The following is a 20,653-nucleotide window of genomic DNA, read 5'->3' on the forward strand; positions in this document are numbered from 1 at the left end:
AATTAGTTTCAGAGTTTGTAAATGTGTTGGAGTTTGTACATTTGTTTCAAAGTTTGTTGGAGTTTGTAAATTACTTTCAGAGTTTGTGAATGTATTGGAGTTTGTACATTTGTTTCAGAGTTTGTAAATGTGTTTGAGTTTGTAAATGTGTTGGAGTTTCTAAATCAGTTTCAGAGCTTGTAAATCTTTTGGAGTATGTGAATGTGTTCCAGAGTTTGTAAATGTGTTGGAATTTGTAAATTATTTTCAGAGTTTGTAAATGTGTTGGAGTTTGTACATTTGTTTAAAACTTTGTAAATGTGTTGGAGTTTGTACATTTGTTTAAAACTTTGTAAATGTGTTGGAGTTTGTAAATTACTTTCAGAGTTTGGAAATGTGTTTGAGTTTGTACATTTGTTTCATAGCTTGAAAATGTGTTGGAGTTTGAAAATGAGTTTCAGAGTTTGTAAATCTGTTGGAGTTTGTGAATGTGTTCCAGAATTTGTAAATGGGTTGTTGTTTGTAAATGTGTTGGAGTTTGTAAATTTGTTTACGAGTTTGTATATTTGTTTCAAGAGTTTGTAAATAAGTTTCAAGACTGTTAATTTGCAAAGGTGAAAATTGCCTTGTCAGGTTAACGTTTGCTTCTGCATAGTTTTCAATGATTTATCGCCTTGTCGGTCAAATGCTGGAGGTGTGGAAAAGACAAGTCTCATCACGAAGCTATTGATTTATGAAAGAGAATGTGTTATGAAATGGGTTTTTTTTGTTGATGTCTCCTTCAGTTTGTCAAGTTATTCTGAGACATGCTGGTATTCGACAGATACTTTCCTGGGATTTGATCCAAATTCTCCATTCAAACTTTTGTTTGGTGACAATTATAAGCTGACTCACCTTCTATATAACCTTTGTAAAAGATTTTTTTCTTTTTTCCTTGCACGCAATACGTACTTGTCTCATAATCAGTAATTATGTTGATTCTGGTCGAGTTAGATTCCACTTTGTGGGGTTGAATAACTCCCTCTTTGACTGTTATGCAAACCCCATGAACGCCTGGCCGTTTATATACGAGTGAGAACTCAGGGGAGGGAATCGAGACACTGGAAGAATCACCCGGCTCTCTGAGAACCCCCTCTCTTTCAGCGACATGGCAGAGTCTCCGGACCCCCTCTGTTCCACACTTTCTAAGCCCCCGTCCTACTCGGGGCCAGATCGGGGAAAGTGGGCCAACAAGAGGGAATTTATTCTGACAGTGGCAGGGGCGATCGTGGGACTCGGGAATGTCTGGAGGTTTCCCTACCTGTGCTACAAGAATGGAGGCGGTAGGTTTCTTTTTGTTCTATTTAGTTTTAAACTTAAAGGGTTAGTATATATATATTTTAAACAAGTTAATCAATACTTTTTAAAGAGCCTTGTCTGCACGTACTGTATTCAAACTGTTTCGGGATCTTATTGCTTTGTTTTTTTAATTCCAGATTTTAAATTTTCATTGTTATTATATCAATAAAATGTTGGTGGTGATTGAATTTTATTTTTATGAGAAGTTTTAATTGGAGGAAACTGGACGAAATAATTACCTTTTAGAAAGATAGAAACCGTTATAAACACATTTTCTTTTAATAGAGGCTTCTCCGAACAATAAGCTTCTTGGTAAATGAGGTTAATCACACAAACTATGAACTAAACTAAACATTAATAAGGTGATTAACTGATTTCTGGGTTCAGCCAGAACCAGACCATATAAGACTCACTATACTCCATTAGTTTAGTTGTAAAGATCACCGTAAAAAGTCATTTTAACGATTCCGCAGGTGCGTTTCTCGTCCCATACGTCATGTTCCTCTGCACCTGTGGTGTTCCTCTGTTCGTGCTGGAGACCTCTCTGGGCCAGTACACCAGTCAGGGTGGCATCATGTGCTGGAGAAAGATCTGCCCGTTGTTTGAGGGTGAGCAGTCCCGGAGGGTGGTCCTCAAGTGCGAGAGTGAGAGTGTTTCTCCGTGTCCAGGTATGGGCTACGCCGGCCAGCTGATCCTGTTCTACTCCTGCATGAGCTACGTGGTGATCCTCTCCTGGGCTTTCCTATACTTGTTCTCCTCCTTCTCCGGAGATCTGCCGTGGACCACCTGCGATAACACATGGAACACAGGTAGATTATCCATAGGGTCAATTATATCCATGTGATTGAAAACTCACTGAAGCTTTTTTTTTGGAATTTCAGATTCATGTGTTGTTTTAAATTCCTTCAACGGAAGCGGAAACGGGTCTTTTGCTGCAAATTCATCGTCGTCCGTCGTAGAGTTCTGGAGGTTAGTTTCCCTCTCATAACCAAGAGAAGAAGACATAATGTGTTCTAACTTGGTTACACAAGTGTGGCTCTAGGTTAACTAATGTCTTTTATAAACATATTTAAAGTGATACATAACCTTAAAATTTAATTTTCACTCATTTTCTACTCAGCCTCGTGTGGACTGAGGGTTTGGATCATTTTTAAGAGTAATCTGTTCCTTTTTATAGAGTGATAGACAAAAATGTTTGTTCATTTTAATGTAGCAACTGATGCTTAATTGTCTTTGTCTACATATTCGTCTTAAAAGACACTTAAAACACCCAAAGACCTCCAAACTGCTCGTCTCTATTAAAGCCTTCGACAAGAGAAATTGTTCCAGAAATAAGTCTATATTTTAAGTTTAGCTTGTAACAGAAGCTACCAAGACATTAGCGTAAATGAGGATAACTTAAAATATACAGACTTTTTCTGGAACAATTCCTAATGTTGATGCTTCGATACACTGTGGGCGTTAAAGATGAACAGTATGGAAGTATTTGGATGTTTTTTAAGTGCGTAATTTTTAGTATGACGATGAAGCACCTAGGTTAGCAGCTAGCCTAGCAGCTAGCCTCGCAGTTTCCGCTAAAAACAAGCTTAAAATGCCAAATTCCAAACAAGAGGGACGTTACAGACAAGCATCATGGAGGTATTTGGGTGTTTTTAAATGTCTTTTTTGGATGGAGATAAAGACGAGAATGACTGAGTGCTGGTAGCTACATAAAAATTGACATATGATTTTGTCTATACCTTCAACAACTACTTCTGCTACTGTAAAAAATAATATCAACTCTTAGTCGACATAAGGGTGAGTAGAAATGTAGCGAAATCTGAATTTTGGGTGAACTATTACTTTATGTACAGTATTTGACTTTAATATTGTCCCACAAATAATATACTGCATATAATAATATACAATGTATTTATTTTTCCTAGTTATTCTCTTGGCATGCCTCACACAGTATTAAAAGTGTATTATGTATTTGTTGATGAAAAAACATCAAGGTTATTTAAAACATGCCCATTAATTAAAACGACATTAAAGACAATGACTAACTTGACACTTCTTTGACACATTATTTGTTCAAATGATGGATTGATGAGGTTTCATAATACAGTATTAACAGCGTCACATTTCTAAAGGGCCACCATGGCACCTTCTGACTATCATATATATTTTAAGTTTAACTAGTACATTTAAAAAAAACCTTTAATGTGGTTATAAACTGATGCGTTCGACATGGCTAGAACTTTTGTCGTGAGTAAAAAGCTTCTCTGTTCACAATCCATGACGACGGCTCTTCCAGGCGGCGGGTTCTCAACATATCCACTGGTATTGAAGAACTGGGCAGTGTCCAGTGGGAACTATGTCTGTGTCTCGCGCTGGCCTGGATCATCTGCTACTTTTGTGTCTGGAAAGGAGTGAGATCCACGGGCAAGGTGAGACACAAACGTGTGTTATAAAACGGTCAAAACACGGAGTCCGTTCCGGTTGCTCCAACACGACATCCCTTCCGGTTCTTTGTCGTTTATTCGCTCCAAGTCAAACAAAATAAAAGCTTTACGATCGCGACCGGACACGCTTTGTCACGGCGACTGTACAGGTCAATAGTCCCAGGAGAAAAAGGCCCCGATCTGTAGAAACATCGCTATATTTAAGGCAAATTTCCCACCCGGGGGGTTGTCCTTTCCGGCCAAATGGTTCTTTAAAGTTCCCTGTGTCCCGATCCCCTGTAGAGTTTTTTCCTTGTAATCTAATCATTCAAATGTTCTCGGGTGGGGGTTTCTGTCCTTTAGCCCCCCTTTCCCGGGTGTGTCTTGCTTCGTTCTTAGATCTACGATTCAAGGTGTGATTGGAAGATAAACAGATGTTTTAAATTACCGGTGTCGTATCTAATTCTGATCCAAGCTTGTCTTGAAACAGTGTGATCAGTCTGGAGTGAAATGTTGATTGTGAATGTGTATTCAAATGATTAGGCTCTTAGATGAAGCAAGTAATTTATACTTTATATTTTGATTATCTTTTAGCATTAATTTAAGTATTGCGTATACTGTACGTATAGTGTATAATCATTTTAATCTAACAGTTATCACAAATGCCATTGAGAGAAAACCTCGCAAGTGTCTGAAGACAATGATTTTCCCGGGCCCTCAGGTGGCGTACGTCACTGCCACGTTCCCTTTCATAATGTTATCGGTCCTGCTGATCCGAGGATTGACGCTTCCTGGAGCCGGCCATGGCATCAAGTACTACTTGTATCCCAATACACATCGACTGTCAGACCCTCAGGTATGACTCACCCGTTGAAGAAAGTGGTGAAGAGTGGTGATGCATCTCAACCATCTTCAGGTCTGGATGGACGCGGGGACTCAGATATTTTACTCCTATGCCATTTGTCTGGGTTGTCTGACCACCCTGGGGAGCTACAACAAGTACAACAACAACTGCTACAGGTGAAAGATCGTGCCAGCTGTACATCGTCGTATATTCGACTTTTGCTCACGAGTGAGGGAAGGATGGAGCGTGACACGTTTCGATTGTTTTTCTCTTCACAGGGACTCCTTCTACCTGTGTTTGCTCAACAGCGGGACCAGCTTCATCGCCGGCTTCGCCATCTTCTCCGTTCTGGGATACATGTCGCAGAAGCAAGGCTTGGACATCACGTCAGTAGCAGAATCAGGTGAAGACCCACATTCCTTCATAAATGAGTTGCTATTTTTAGATCCATGTGTTGCATTAAGTGTCATAGCCATACCACTCTGCTGTGATTGGTCACACATTGAGGTTTGTCACTGTGTGCCATCAATTCTGAAAGTCTCCACCTCCAAGAGACTCGTTGTATAAACAAAGCGGTGTGTGATTACAGCTGGCTGGAGGATTGAAGTCATTATTACGTCATAATGGACTCCGCTCTCGCAACCTCTCGTTCGCCCAGATTTCAGACGAACTTTATAAAGTAATACGTTCAAAACATGGTCATGATGAGAGACCTACTGCATCTTGGAGAGGAAGACGTTTTAAACGTGTAAGTGAGTCAAGAGAGTTGCCATTTAAATATTTTTATTGATCCTTTCATGCATAAAAAGTGGGCCTTGGATAGGTCCAAAGTCTGGCCCGTGGGATAATTTGTGGCCCTTACGCAGATTAAGTTGAAAAAATAAAACCCTTTTAATGTCACACAAGCTATGTTTGTTTGTTCTAGTTCCTAACAATGTTCTACCTGTATATCTGTGAGAAGGCTCCACATCTTTTGGTGAAAGTTGAACTAAATTATTTATTTTTAAGTCCTTACTTCCTCAAAGTGGCCTTATTTTTATTTATCTATTTTTTTTAAAGAAGGACTCAAAAAGGTTTTGACTCGCTAGTTGTTTACATTTGTTATGGCTGTGTGGTTTCACTATGACTTAAGGGCCATTTTTGTATAATTCTACATGTTTTATTTTCTAAATTTTTCCATCTAAACTATACAATCAAAGCTATATAAATAACATTTTATTTGATTCTTTAACCCTCTGACGTTGAACAAATAGAGACCCTTGCTCTCCCTGCACTCATAATAATGTGTAAAATAAATGGAGGGTCCATAGTTTAGGCAGATCTCAAAAGTGGCTGCTTTGGATCTTGGTTCTTGACCTGAGAAGTCTGTCTGTGTCTCTCATAACAAATCAAGGGTTCTCAGATATATATATTTAGTCAGACTTGGAAATAAACCCAAGACTCACATATAGCCATGTGTCCCGACCCCCTGCTGTCAGTTGGAACAGTGTCTGCATTCTGGACCCGTTATATCTATGTGATTGATTTTATGATCTATTTCCAAGACTTATATTCCTTACACACAGATGCAACATTCTAGTGTGGAAATACATCAGTGCCATCAGAATACTTCATTTTGAATTCAACATTTTAAATGTTTGAACATTTGCACAGCATTCTTACTAAGGATTTCATTTTTAAATTCAACCATTTCTACAGTGGAATGTTTTATTTGTTTTCATTGAATAATTAAATTCATCGATGTTTCTTTTCTTTTATAGTTGAGTTAAAAATATATATAGTATTTTAGAGCCAAATTATTTTCATAGAGTTAGATATTATAATTCAATATTATAATAATAGATATTTTCTTCATTCAATATTTTAAAATAAGTAGCATATAAAACTCAATATAAAAATGTTGGTATAATTTTATATTATCTATTGTCTACTGGCACTATTACGCGACCAATTTTTATATTAAAATGAAAAGGCAACAAAATAATAAAAATAAAAAATATATATATATATTTAATGTATACATTTTTTTTATTATTATTATTGGATTCAGAATATAAAAATATATGTGTAAAAAACATTATTTGATTAAATAATCAATTATTAAATTTAAATAAAATCCAAACCTTTGACATACAAATAAAACAATATTATAAGATAAATTTAGACATTAAAATGTCACACTCAACCATTTAAAAACAAAATACTTTTGTAGTGGTACCAGCTTAAAATATTTTTTTTACTGTAATAAAATTCCATCCGTCTTTGCGTGTCACGTGATCCAGGTCCAGGTCTGGTGTTCATCGTCTACCCTCAGGCCGTGAGCCTCCTGCCTCTGCCTCAGGTGTGGTCGGTGAGCTTCTTCCTCATGATCATCATGTTGGGGATCGACGGCCAGGTGAGCTTCAGGTGGAAACATTTTCTAAACCCGAGCTTGTCGTTTAACGCGGTTGAACTTTCTCCCTTCAGTTCGTGGCCCTTGAAAGCATCATGACCTCCATCGCGGATCTCTTCCCTTCCCAGATCCTCAAGGGCTTCCGTAGAGAACTCTTGATGTTTCTCGTCTGTTGTGTTTCTTTTCTGTTTGGTTTATTCTTCGTGTCACAGGTGAGTGATCAGGTGTGATCGACATATTGCCACTGAAAGTATCACGAAGATGACTGTGCGCCCCCTACAGGCAGGAGCGTATATCCTACAGATTTTCGATCACTATGTCTGTAGTGGCCCTACTTTGCTCCTGCTGGCTACTTTCCAGTCCATCGTCATTGGATGGATTTATGGTAAGAGTTGCTCTTTAAAATGCAAATATTAAAATAAATAACCAGATTTATATTTAGTTCTAATCAGCAGCTTTTACTTAACTATTTAATAGCAAGAATGAGGATTTAAGGACATTATTCTACACGTTTCTTTCTTTCTCAGGAGCAGACCGTTTTTGCAAGAACATCGAAGACATGATCGGCTACAAACCGTCGCCGGTGTTCAAATACTGCTGGCTCTACATCAGCCCAGTGACCTGCAGTGTAGGAACAAACTTCCGTCATCTTTGATTCAAACTTTGAAATCACAATTTTTTTTCCCCACCAGGCGACACTCGTGTTCTTGTTGCTGAGATACTCTCCTATGAAGTTCAACCACACCTATGTGTATCCCTGGTGGGCGTACTGCATCGGGTGGTTCCTCTCCTCCTCCTCTCTCCTCCTGATTCCCATCACGATGGTCTTCAAGGTAGCCAAGGAGAAGGGAACTCTGTGGCAGGTCAGTCCACTTGAAGAAGACATTCAAGATCAGATGCTACGTTACTACAAGGATTATCTTGGATTTAACCCAAGGAATCACAAACCAAAAAGTTACAAATGCGATCATAATGTTGAAAATCGTTTTAAAGATTAGAGATAATAAAAATTCTCAAAATACATGAAGGAAGTTCACAATTCAATATTAAACTTTCTGTTTTTCTGGCAGCGATTCCAAAAAGCCTCCCGCTGTGCGGACGATCTCCCCATGAAGACTCCACACAGCTGACCAGAGGAACAGTTGACCCTAAACCATGCAGAAACAATTCCAAATCCCCTTTAATTCATTAATGACTTTTATATGTATAAGAAGGTTCTATTTTTTTGGTCGTTAGGGTTGTTTTATATTTATGGGGGTTTGTTTTTCCTTTTTAGAATTTACGACAGGATTTCATGATCAGTATCATGACTTTTTTTTTTTACCTATTAAAATATTTTCAATATGCAATTATTATTTGAACTCTTAAAAACATGTCAATACTAAGTACATACTAATATTCGTTTTAGTTTAAGGATAAAAGTTGATAAATCCAGTGAGATTTTTTATTTTTTTCAAAACTTTTTAACATTAACTTGAACAAAAAAAAAATTTAAATTGTCTCTCTATGTTTTTTCTGGTGTTATCTCATATTTCACTAGCAAAAGTATCTCAGATAATGATGGGTTTATAAAATAAAACACGCAGTTTAACTTCTCACTAGGTTAGATAAAGGAAGCATGAACGGTTGACCAAGCAATCGTGCCTTTTTTTTTTTTTACTTTTGTTGAAATTAAAAAGTCTTGCCATCTTTGAATCAATTTTACTTTGTATTTTTTCTAGAAATGTGTAGCAGAATGTATTTTAAAGGGATCAATAGTTATATACAAGTTAGCACTTTTTTACTGTGGTGGTGTTTTTTATTTTATTTAATATTAATGAATAAAGGGGTTGATGTTCACAGCATTTAAACAAAGTTATTGCAATAAACTGTCTGTTTGTACTCCCTTTTCTCAACGTTATCCTCAAAAGACTGTCAAATGTTTGATGTATTTATCTTTCTACTCGTCTGTGAAACAGAACCAGGCAGTGAAAATAAGTCATAGATCATCAGCGTTCCAATATCATCCTGGACAGTAAACACGTTTGAAGACATTAGAACATTCTGAAGGTTAAACATCAACCGTGTTAGTCGCTCATTTAAACCTGCGATGAAAAAACATTCCAGGGATTCAAGGAAAAACATTATTTGTCTAGCATCCCTGACAACTCTGCCTGTTTCCTATTATAGAGTACGAGATGTGACCAAACCTCCTGACCTCTGTAAGATGACCAGCAAATCCAACCACTTGTCTGTGTACAGATTATTTAGGGACGTTAGTAGGTCAAGCTGTTTCACTTGGATGTCACAAAACATAAAATCCAAAACAATGTTTTACAAATATTTATTTTAAAAAGATATTGGAGTAAAAAAAATACCAAGACACTGATGTTTAACTGGCAACACTAGATCTCAGAATCCTGATGTCATCAACGGGCCGATCTTGATTATTGGTCTCCACTAACCCAATCCGGTTCAGAACACCCATGCCTTGACACAACCTTCCAAAAATTGTATGCTTCCCATCCAGCCACTGCGTGGGTTTGAGGGAGAGAAAGAACTGGCTGCCGTTTGTGTCGGGCCCCGCATTTGCCATGGCCAAAATACCAGCACCTAAAAAAAACACAAAACATTGATAATATAATAACAAAACTTTCACCAGCTATCATAAACAGAATGTAAAAAATATAGGTTTGATATACTCAACAATTGAAAGGTATTTTAATTACAACACAAGAAGAAAAGCTGAAAATATTATATTAAGACACAATAAAAAAAAATGTTGTTTCAAATAAGTCTGAGCTTCAAATACCTGTGAATTTTAATTCTGGGTGAATCTCGTCTTCAAATTGTTTACCATAAATGGATGCCCCACCACGTCCTGAAAAAAAAGAAAAAAGATACAACTGTTATCATTAATTAAATCTCAAAAAGTTTTAGTAGCTGCTACAATTTGCTTCTTTTAATAAAAGAAAGTTGCTATTACTTTCTAAATATGTTCATATGTTACAATATTATGCCAGACATTGTTTTTATAGTCCACTAAGTGTCCACAAAGTCAGATTTCATTGCTTAAACTTACCGGTTCCTGTCGGATCTCCGCCTTGAACCATGAACTCTTTGATGATCCTGTGGAACTTGGTGTCGTTAAAGTAGCCTCGTCTGGTCAGTTCGGCGAAGTTCTTGCAGGTTCTCGGGGCATGATTCCAGTACAACTCGAACACCAACGTCCCCATCCTGCAGGACGAAAGTACACAAATATCACTCACTGCAAGGACCCGAAAAAAAAGACACTTGAGGACTTTATCCAGGAGTTCAGATCAACGATTATGCACAGATTTAGCGCCTAAAAATATATATAAGAACCAAATTAGCTGCACGTTGCTAAGCTAAACCAAATAGCACATTTATATTATAACATCTTACGTTGTTTCAAGGGAGACGGTGGGTGGCTGCCATGAGTCTGCAGGTATTCCCGACATTGTTTCCAAAGCGAATGACGATTTAAAGCGTAACCGTTTTACAAAAAACACAGTAAACACAACATGCAACTTTCATTCAAAACGAATTCCGGTTGAGGTTCTTCTTCTATGGTGTTGCTGCTTACGCTGTGTGAGGGCCGCCCCCTGCTGGATCATTGAAGTCCAGCACACGAATGTTGGCCAGTGTAAAAATAACCTTCAATTTAATGTAAAAAGAGATTTTAATTATATTATTTCAGTAAATTCCACGTAATGTTTGCTTACGTAAGTAATATTAACGCCAAGTGGGTTTTCGTTAAATATTCTTAATTTAACATTACCCTTTTTTTTTTCTTTGCAGTTCGAAGTTCAGGCAGTAGGGGGCAGAAAACACTAAAATATAGCCAACAGAACTTCCGCAATCGCTGCGTCACCTCTTCTTCTCTTCTGCTCACTTAAGTTTGCAGGTAAAGACGAATCCCTTTTGTTCGTATTTTATTCTCTATTATTTGTATTTAGTCAAAGCTGATTCTCGTTTATTGAGATTTGTATTCATCGAAGAAAAGTCTGAAGCGTTGTACTTGATGTTAGCCTTAGCTACCGATGCTAAATGACAAGGATTTTTTGAATTTCAATTGTTATTCCATTCAATATATTATGAATGAAAATGAGTTTTTAACGCCTGAGAATGAAAGTAATACAACTGCACATCAAACAATACAGAACATGAGCACCATCTATATTGAGAATAACTGATGTAAAGCATACAATTGTACATTGTTACATTGTGTATATGTATATATATTTACTCGTATTTACAATTGTTGATTTATCTGTTATATTATTGCTTGTCGTGATCTCACAGCCAAGTTTATTTTATTTTATTATTTACATTCATGTTTCTATATGTTGTTTCCTGCGTTTGGTTATGTAACACATACATTTGTGTTATATTTAAATTGAAATAATCTAAGATCATGTAAACTTGGATCCAAAGATTCATGCAACTATAACAGAAAAAAAAGGCAAAAATAAATTGTATTTAGAGTTGGAAAATAACTTGCACATGGCGGTACATATTAAGTCATACTTGTGTCAGAAAATAATTTTTATTTATTGTCATGATATCAAAGAGATTCCGGTATATAGTCCAAAATCAACGTTTTATATTCCAGTTTTTTGATAGACCATTGTCTTGTCGAAGTTCAACTCTTAGCAACTTTTATCTTCTATGTTATAGTATACAATATTGTCAAGTAAGGTATAAAATATGTTAAAAAGTGTTGCATATTTAAGATTTGAATTAATCTAGTTTTCTTGATCCGTTTGCGTAGAACTGTATTGTTAACACAAAACTGACGACTCATTCTTACTTGCACAAGTAAATATTGGAGCTTTTTGGTTTGCTGTGTGTGAAAAGAAGCCAAAATTACTTTCTATGATATTACAAAATAATCGTTGATGGACATATACACATAAACATTGGTAACAACTGTAGCTTCTTCTTTTTTTTATCGTCGACCTTTTAATCTTATTCCTACAAAATACTCAGAAAATGGTTTGTCACAGTTCTAACCAATCTCATATTTCTTTGCATAATTCAAAACGGAAACGTGGAAACACACATTTTAGCAGTTTTGTTTTACTGTGATTTGGAAGAATCCGAGTCCTCCGTGTTATCGTGAGCATAATCGGTTCGGCAGCCTAATCCAATAAAGACAGTTGCAGGCTCGTGACCACGTCTAAGCTCATCGCTAGGTCAGGATATTTTTGGGAGTAAGCCCTCGGTGGGGAAGAGTGGGAAACGAACCAGGAAAGTGAGACTGTTTAGAGACTTTGGACTAGTTTAGCATTTTTAACAAGTTTCTTGCCTCTTTGACTGTGGATATAATTACAATTACCTATTTTCCTTTAAAGCTCCGACACCATGTCCATTCAAAAGATTCACGCTCGCGAGATCTTTGACTCTCGTGGAAACCCAACTGTCGAGGTCGACCTCTGGACTGACAAGGGTGAGTCTGCTTTTGCAAATAATTCAAAGGAATGGGGAATCAATTCACTCTAGAAAAATGATTAGCACAAAAATCTGTGTTGATCCAGATCTTTGTACCTTTATATTTAATGAAGCCGTTTAAAATATAATACTTTTTAAATTGTTATTTGACATGTTTATTTCTCAGGGCTGTTCAGGGCAGCAGTTCCAAGCGGGGCATCGACTGGTATCTATGAGGCTTTGGAGCTCAGAGACAATGACAAGTCTCGCTACCTTGGAAAAGGTCGGTGTCATTTTCTTTTTATAGACGCGTAAGATCTGACTTCTTGTATTTCACATGATGCTCAAAGACATTGCAGTCTCCCTGAGGTTGTGTACACCTTCCTGTCAGTGGAGGAACTGGTCGACGGCACGAATCACTGTCACTTGTCGCAATTCTCATTTATAAATTCGGGTTTATATAAGTCCCAGCTACTTGGGGGTCACCTGTCCATCCCATAGCAAACATGGACCCACGACCCCACACATTCTCCTCAAGAAAAATCCATTTACTTGAAGGGAGAAAAATAAATCAATTAACATTTTGAGTGTCCTGGAGAAAAACTCGGAGTTTCTTATAGCTGAATTTGAACCTGAGAAAATTCTCGCATTAGATTTAAAAAACAAAAGATGTGGAATGAAATGTGTCTCCCCCTACTGGACAAAAAAATAATTCGTTTGGTTTTTTTTCAACCTATAAATACCTTTCTTTCTCTTAAAAATCCTACTGTTACCATAATAATGTGTTTCTTTTTCCTATGAGCACCTGTATTCTTGTCCTCTTTGCCAGATGAGAAACATTTAGTAAGTTCTCGTTGTTTGCCTCCTTTAAACAAGAGAATGACACAATTAATTTTGTCTGAATCGTTCTTTATATGATGCATGCTTTTGGCATTTTAATCTGTGTGTGGAGAATGTTAAATGTCTTAAAACATTCCTTCGACCTGCATGCATATTCGTGAATCACAGTTTTTGTTTTTTGTGTCGTTGAATGCATCGTCTCTCTGTCACAGGCGTCTCTAAAGCCGTGGAACACATCAACTCTACGATCGCTGCTGCTCTGATCGCAAAGGTGAGACGCTGAACATTCTCTTCAATTGTTAAGGCAGATATTTCTATTATTGATGCTCAATTTCCGTGTTTATTCTCCTCAGAGCGTGAGTGTGGTTGAGCAAGAGAAAATTGATCAGCTGATGATTGATCTGGATGGCACTGAGAATAAATGTAAGTTCATTATTTTCAAAGATCACATGAAGTTTTTATTTTTTACTGGGATAGTATTTTGATTTAAGTGTGTCTTAAATAGATGTTGTGACTCTATTGTATCATCAGTGTCTGTTTGAACAAAACTCTCTTTTCATTGAAATATTGACATTAGAAAATGTGCTTGGATAGTTGGTGTATATTCAATCTATTTTATTCAACTAAAACAATTGAACAATATTGTTTCGTATGCAAAATCAATAATTAAATCCTCATGTTTTAATCATCTCAATGGTACTGTCAAAGATTATATGTTTATGCTGTGTTGGGAGTCAAGAACATATGTTAGAAAATATGATAAATCAACCAAAAACCAGTAACCCCATCTCACTCTTGTCATTTTATGAAACTTGGATGCCCTTATAATAATGTATGCTATATGCTAATGTAAGATACACCCTTATGTAAGTTACATGCTGATCTAAGATACACGCTAATGTAAGATACATGCTAATGTAAGCTACATGCTAATCTATGAAACACGCTTATGTAAACTAAATGCTAATTTAAGGTACATCCTACTCTAAAATACACGCTAATGTAAACTACATGCTCATCTAAGCAACATGCTAATTATTTTCTTCATGCTATTCTTAGATACATGCTAATCTCAAATACACACTAATGTGTGCTACATTCTAATTTGAGAAACACTCTATAGTAAATTACACGCTGATCTAAAATACACGCTATGTAAGTACATGCTAATCTAAGAAACACGCTAATGTAAAATACATGCTAATCTGAGACACGCGCTAATGTAAAGTACATGCTAATTTTTATTGTATAATTGTTGGACAATAATGACGAGTTTTTCAAATGAGGAAATGTTTAAATATTTACTAATAATGTTGTCAGATACATTGACACAGTAAAAGAGGTATATTTGTTTTGTTTGTTTTTCTACCAGGCACACTGGCTATTATTTAAGAAACTATCCACAGTAAACGTATAATAAAATAAAATAAAACGTGGATTTGTTGGTTGTATTTCCTGCAGCTAAGTTTGGAGCTAACGCCATCCTCGGCGTGTCCCTGGCTGTTTGTAAGGCCGGTGCCGCAGAAAAAGGTGTCCCCCTGTATCGTCACATTGCTGACCTCGCAGGAAACTCCAAAGTCATCTTGCCTGTGCCGGTGAGTCCATGCATTAATGCAATTCATTACAGTCTTTTATACTGACAGCCAGGGTCACCTCCCCCCCCCCGCCCTCCTCTCTTCTTCTTGTCAGGCCTTCAACGTGATCAACGGCGGCTCTCACGCCGGCAACAAGCTCGCCATGCAGGAGTTCATGATCCTCCCCGTCGGCGCCGCCACCTTCAAGGAAGCCATGCGCATCGGAGCCGAGGTCTACCACAATCTTAAGAACGTCATCAAGAAGAAGTACGGCCAGGACGCCACCAACGTGGGAGACGAGGGAGGCTTCGCTCCAAACATCCTGGAGAACAAGGAAGGTAAATAGATGTTGTCACACCTCCACTCAAAATATAGTTAAGTACCTTGTTAACAAAGGGTAAATAATGACAATCAATGGAAGAGGTTAAAGGTTTAAATACTCTATGTAAGGTTTGAACTAAATTCAACATTTAAATGGTTTAATGATAAACTTTCACATTATTTCGATATAAAGAAACTTAAGAAACACATTTTAACATAATGACATACGGTTTTGTAGGTTTATCATGAATCTGCTAGAAGTTTAATAATGTTATTTTTATTCAGGACTGACGTGCTAATGATGTATTGTTTTGTTTTTTTCTTTTGAAATGAATGTTGGCCGCAGCACTGGAGTTGATCAAGGAGGCCATCGCCAAAGCCGGCTACACGGACAAGGTGGTGATCGGCATGGACGTGGCGGCGTCTGAATTCTACCGCAAGGGGAAGTACGACCTTGATTTCAAGTCTCCCGACGACTCGTCCCGTTACATCAGTCCCGACGAGTTGGCCGACCTCTACAAGAGCTTCATCAAGGATTATCCAGGTGACCTCCGCACTCTTTTACAAAGTCACACGACATGGTTCTTTTTACTCCTTTACAAACTTGCATGGAACGTTTTTTTTGCTCTTTTACAAACCTGTGTATGAAGTTTTACTCTTGCATAGGAAATTTTTTCTCTTGAATAAGTAAGTAATTTTTATTTGTATAGCGCTTTTCCAGACCAGGGTCACAAAGCGCTTTAACAATCAAAACAATATTCAATAAAGTATATACTTTAAAGATCAAGATAAAACTGATAACATAACAGGAGTTCCAGAAAATCAGGGGAAAGCCTGAACAAATAAAAACGTCTTAAGATGTTTCTTAAAGGATTCAAGTTTTTACTCATTACAAACTTGTTTTTGCAACTTAAATAAATGTTTTCTAAACATAAAATTCCATAATACCGTAAAAAACCATAGGCAACAATAATCAATAGATGGTTTGATGTTCAGGAAAAATACAAAAACATAATCATCAATGGTTTGAGTGAAGTTATGAGAAATCGTTCCTATTTAGTCTCAGATTTGTTTGTTTTTTCATTGTAAATTAGTTAGTTTTTAATTGTTTAGTTTTTAATAGTAGTTTTTAAGATGTTGTTAAACAATTTCTAGGCTGTTACTCGAATACTGATCAACTTGTCGTCCACTTTTTAACATTTTAATTATCATTCACAGAGTTCTGAAGTAGATTCATTCTCCACTTTGATGTCCATACACTGTTTTGATATTGTTCCGATTTTGAAGGCACTGCCAGATCTTTTCTGTTTTGTTTTACAAAGACGGAGGAGACATGAGTAACTTCTACTTGTTGTGAGAAGGTCCAGGGTGTGGCACAATTGGAATGCTACAGTTATAAAAGCTCTTTGTCGTCTGTTAACACTTGATTACAGTTCAGCGCTTCACTTCCTGCTTCGGGCTCATTATACAGAAGTACCTTTCTCTCTCTCACAGCTCAGCGAAAGATAACGATCTGCTTTCGTAATGCTTGACCAGGATCAGGTGGTTTTTCCTTCTTTTAAAAGGCTTTCCTAGTGTTGACACCGCCATGAAACTTAACAACTCAAACCTTCCTTCAGTCCAAAGAAGGAACACTGATGATGCATTTCCACGTCCACAGTGGTTTCCATCGAGGACCCCTTCGACCAGGACGACTGGCCGGCCTGGACCAACTTCACCGGCAGCACCGACATCCAGGTGGTCGGGGACGATCTCACCGTCACCAACCCGAGTCGCATCAGCAGGGCAGTGGAGGAGAAGTCGTGCAACTGTCTGCTGTTGAAGGTCAATCAGATCGGCAGCGTCACCGAATCTATGAAGGCGTAAGTGAAGATCTCCAGCCTGAGCATCAAACTGTGATACATTTTTCTCTTAAAAAACAACAACTGTACATCAGTGCTAACAACGCTTTTTTTAATTACGGAGATCAAACCAGCGTTTGTTTGCTCTGGTTGAAAAACCCACTTTATAAATACAAAAGTGCTCATCTGTGCGTCTTATATAAACGACTGTTGACACATAGTGTGTGAAATTTTTGACTTGACTGAAGCTATAGATATTTTCAATGTATTTAAAATACAATTATATACAAATTAAATCACGATTATTGTCTAACTTGTAACTTATTCGAGGTATAAAAAGTCGTCACTATGTATTTGGCTTTAAACGGTTGTATAAACTAAAATGTATATTTTAAATGTACCATAAACAGTCAGAAGTTTGGTTATTCATCACACAACTTCTCTAACTATTTGGATAAAACCTAATACTTAATATCTTGCGCTGAGCTCTAACGTCTTGTCGTCGGGCAGGTGTAAGATGGCTCAAGAGAACGGCTGGGGTGTGATGGTCAGTCATCGCTCTGGAGAAACTGAAGACACTTTCATTGCTGATCTGGTGGTCGGCCTCTGCACTGGACAGGTGATGGAATATAGTTACGGATGTTGTCTAATCTTTTAAACCTTGACATAATCAAGGCTCGTTTTCATCAACAGCCGCTCAATTGTTGATTTTAAAGGAAAACATTTTCTTTCCAGATCAAAACCGGAGCCCCGTGTCGTTCTGAGCGTCTGGCTAAATACAATCAGATTCTCAGGTACGTCTCATACTGATGATGTCATCTGTATTCTTTGTTTGCACATTTAAAACCTTCCTGTAGTTTGATCATTTTTGCGTTCGTTCACCTGGTCGTTGAAATGAATGTATAAATGAATGTTTTCATATTAACGGCTCAAAAACTAGAATCTAAACCACATGTGACAAACTCATGACCCTGTGGTCGGTTGATTTTTTTTTTTTCTCTATCAATATCTTGTCTGATTGAGTTTGATAGCTGATCTCGAAACGATCCTAAAATATACCTAAATATAAACTAATTTTCTTCAACTTATCTTCACCTGTTTTCACTTTAAATGTCCACGGTAGTACCTGTAATTAAAATTACATTAACTACATTGACAGATCATTGTGGATGTTTTTTATAATAAAGCAGACTTTATACATCTATATTAAAAGGGTCCAAATTATTGAATTACTGTCTGAAACCTTCCTCGGTAAGAGATGTATAGTTCACCTCTCACATGGATATAATGGCCTAATAAATAAAACTGTTATTGTTGATTCATTTGAGGGAATATATATAAATATATATTCATTTTTAACTCTATTTTATTTGAAATAAATATAGATTTATTATTTACTGTAGCTATATTATTTCTTATTGATAATGCATTATAGTTAAATTATGAATGAAGCAGGTACTGGATTGAAACGGTGCTAACTTGAATTTTTTTTTGCCCAAATAGAATTGAAGAGGATTTGGGAGACGACGCTGTTTTCGCTGGAAAAAACTTCCGTCAGCCTCTGCTGGCATGAAGCAGTCGTGTCATACGCAGCACATAAACCCCATGACTACTCAACAAAGCACTTTCTTAGCAACCCTAATCAGAAGTCTGCTAAATAAAAATGGGGAAACGTTTATTAACGTTCATTAATGACCTACTTTTGCTGTATTTGCAATCATAAGAAATAAAAAAAACGTGGTGCTCGACTCATTCTCTTCTTTAATCGTTGTACATCTGTGTGTTTTTAAAGATTATTTTCTTATGTCGTTTGATTGATGAAAATGCAAGTTTCTCGTTTTAAACAGGAAGTTATGGAGATGTTTATATGAGCATAATAAATAAGTGACAAACTTGTGCCACTTTATCTCTTGTAACATTTCTGTTACATAATTACTATTTACTTTCTTAAAAGCCAAACATTTGTACGGCTTTGATGTGCTTAATATCAGCCGTCAATTGTAGATGAATGATTAAATATCTTTAGGACCATGACTGACAGAAGTGAGGCTTGTTGTTGTCGTATACATCTAGTCCATAGTTGTAGTAAAGTAAACTCAATTGTATCATATTTCTCAAAAAGGTATCACATAATTAAGTTTTTTTTGGCACAAATCATAAACCCTGGTAATAGAAAATTTGTATAATCAATAATTAATATATTCACTTTATTTCATACTTGACAAAACACTTAATGTTTGCACAAATGTAAAAATAAATTCAAATGATTTAAAGTAAATGCAAATTAGCTATAATATATATCATTTGTTTTGTACATTTATCACCATGAATATTTACTTTGTTTAGGCAAACATTAGGTTTAGGTTTAATTCTTGTTGATAAATATTGTTTTTATAATACAGTTTTACATTGTTAATGTATAATCTTCATTTTAACATGTAAATAGTAGATGTATTAGGATTTAAAATTGGATTTAAGGTGAATGTCTTATTTATTCAAAAGGATTTGGCATTTAGGAAATAAGCCTTAAGAACATTGTTATTTAGTCAAATGTGATTATACATTAATATCTTCCAAATAACGTAAATATCCTTAATATAAGCTGCCAATGTGGACGAACGATTAAATATTTTTAGGGCTATGACTGACAGAAATGTGATTTAAGATATTGTTGCCCTATATGTGGTTATAGTTGTAGTAAACTAAACTAAACCGTATCCTATTTATACAAAAACTCATAGCATAGCTCTGAAAGTAAGAACCAGAATTTTAAATGGATCCTGAAAGAAACTGGCAGTCAGTGAAGAGTTTTAAGGATCGGAGAAATGTGAGTTCTTCTACTAGAGCGGGTCAGAATTCTCGCTGCAGAGTTTTGTATTAACTGCAGGCGAGACAGATCCTTCTTGTTTAGACACGAAAATAAACTGTTACAATAGTCTAAACTAGAAGACACAAACGCATGGATTACAAGCTCCAGATCGTCAGTGATCTGATCCAGACTTACACCCCAGCTCAGGCTCTGAGGTCTATGGATCAGAATCTACTGATGGTTCCTGAACACGGTTCCGGAGTAGAAGAGAGAAATCCTTCCAGACTGTTGCTCCTAAGCTTTGGAACAATCTTCCTCTCCCTCTGTGTTTGATGATCGACTGACTCCTTCAAGAAACATCTTAAGAATTTTTTATTTGTGCTTTTCACTGATTTTCTGGAACTCCCCTGTTTGTCTTTTGTGTCTTGACCTTTAATAGTATTTTTTTTTTTTGTTTACTGTGTATTGTTTTTGATTGTTAAAGCGCTTTGTGACCCTGGTCTAGAAATGTGCTTAACAAATAACCTTTACTTACTTAATTCCTTACTTATTATTTTCCACAAATATATTTTTTGTATATATTTTTTTGTTTTGATACAAATCAACCATAAACCCTATTAATAGAACATATTGTATTTCATTACATGATTTCATGCTTGACAAATCGCTTAATGTTTGCACAAATGTAAAAATCAATTCACATTACTTAATGTAAACAGAAAATCGTTTCAAATCAGCTGTAATGTATTTTATTTGTTTTGCAAATCTATCATCGTGAATATTTAATATTTACTTTATGATCAAACGTTAGGTTTAGATTGCAGATAAATTACACATTTTTACATTCTAAATCTATAGT

The 20,653-nt window shown here is 36.4% G+C and overlaps 3 protein-coding genes across 5 annotated transcripts in view; 2 read left to right on the forward strand and 1 right to left on the reverse strand.

Annotated features, from left to right (window-relative positions):
• Positions 1-10,528, reverse strand: part of ppil1 (peptidylprolyl isomerase (cyclophilin)-like 1) — an 84,361-nt gene extending 73,833 nt beyond the window's left edge. The window contains exons 1-4 of one of the 3 annotated variants that reach the window (XM_087800182.1): positions 10,382-10,528; positions 10,038-10,192; positions 9,768-9,836; positions 9,334-9,568 (exon numbers count right to left, since the gene is read on the reverse strand). In XM_087800182.1, coding sequence (XP_087656308.1) covers positions 9,348-9,568; positions 9,768-9,836; positions 10,038-10,192; positions 10,382-10,437 — 501 coding nt within the window. In that variant the 5' untranslated portion in view covers positions 10,438-10,528 and the 3' untranslated portion in view covers positions 9,334-9,347. Of the gene's footprint in view, positions 1-9,282; positions 9,569-9,767; positions 9,837-10,037; positions 10,193-10,381 lie in introns of those variants that run through there. The other 2 variants (XM_087800183.1, XM_087800181.1) reach the window with 2 other exon arrangements.
• slc6a11a (solute carrier family 6 member 11a) lies at positions 986-8,797 on the forward strand. Its single transcript, XM_087800085.1, has 14 exons — positions 986-1,301; positions 1,791-1,925; positions 1,986-2,126; positions 2,199-2,286; positions 3,614-3,746; positions 4,462-4,596; positions 4,657-4,760; positions 4,863-4,987; positions 6,867-6,979; positions 7,051-7,188; positions 7,259-7,361; positions 7,504-7,604; positions 7,669-7,839; positions 8,047-8,797. The coding sequence occupies exons 1-14, from the start codon at positions 1,127-1,129 to the stop codon at positions 8,104-8,106; spliced, it is 1,722 nt and encodes a 573-aa protein (XP_087656211.1). The 5' UTR covers positions 986-1,126; the 3' UTR covers positions 8,107-8,797.
• A 274-nt stretch (positions 10,529-10,802) lies between the features above and the next one.
• Positions 10,803-18,733, forward strand: eno1b (enolase 1b, (alpha)). The gene is made up of 12 exons (XM_087800159.1): positions 10,803-10,883; positions 12,334-12,428; positions 12,597-12,692; positions 13,462-13,520; positions 13,603-13,672; positions 14,711-14,844; positions 14,939-15,161; positions 15,491-15,688; positions 16,805-17,006; positions 17,496-17,604; positions 17,721-17,779; positions 18,489-18,733. Exons 2-12 carry the CDS (start codon positions 12,344-12,346, stop codon positions 18,556-18,558), a joined length of 1,305 nt encoding a protein of 434 aa, XP_087656285.1. The 5' UTR covers positions 10,803-10,883; positions 12,334-12,343; the 3' UTR covers positions 18,559-18,733.
• Positions 18,734-20,653: the final 1,920 nt, after the last annotated feature.

Source organism: Callionymus lyra, chromosome 10, assembly GCF_982586985.1.
Source record: "Callionymus lyra chromosome 10, fCalLyr1.hap1.1, whole genome shotgun sequence".
Lineage (NCBI taxonomy): Eukaryota > Metazoa > Chordata > Actinopteri > Syngnathiformes > Callionymidae > Callionymus > Callionymus lyra.

What these genes read in the sequence shown, in the direction of transcription:
- eno1b (XM_087800159.1), top strand. Translation starts at nt 12,344, where the DNA reads ATGTCCATTCAAAAGATTCACGCTCGCGAGATCTTTGACTCTCGTGGA. An exon ending in GGATGGCACTGAGAATAAAT is followed by an intron (nt 13,673 to 14,710) that starts GTAAGTTCATTA and finishes TATTTCCTGCAG; the next exon opens with CTAAGTTTGGAGCTAACGCC. An exon ending in CTTCATCAAGGATTATCCAG is followed by an intron (nt 15,689 to 16,804) that starts GTGACCTCCGCA and finishes CCACGTCCACAG; the next exon opens with TGGTTTCCATCGAGGACCCC.
- slc6a11a (XM_087800085.1), top strand. Translation starts at nt 1,127, where the DNA reads ATGGCAGAGTCTCCGGACCCCCTCTGTTCCACACTTTCTAAGCCCCCG. An exon ending in CGATAACACATGGAACACAG is followed by an intron (nt 2,127 to 2,198) that starts GTAGATTATCCA and finishes TTGGAATTTCAG; the next exon opens with ATTCATGTGTTGTTTTAAAT. An exon ending in AGAAGGGAACTCTGTGGCAG is followed by an intron (nt 7,840 to 8,046) that starts GTCAGTCCACTT and finishes TTTTTCTGGCAG; the next exon opens with CGATTCCAAAAAGCCTCCCG.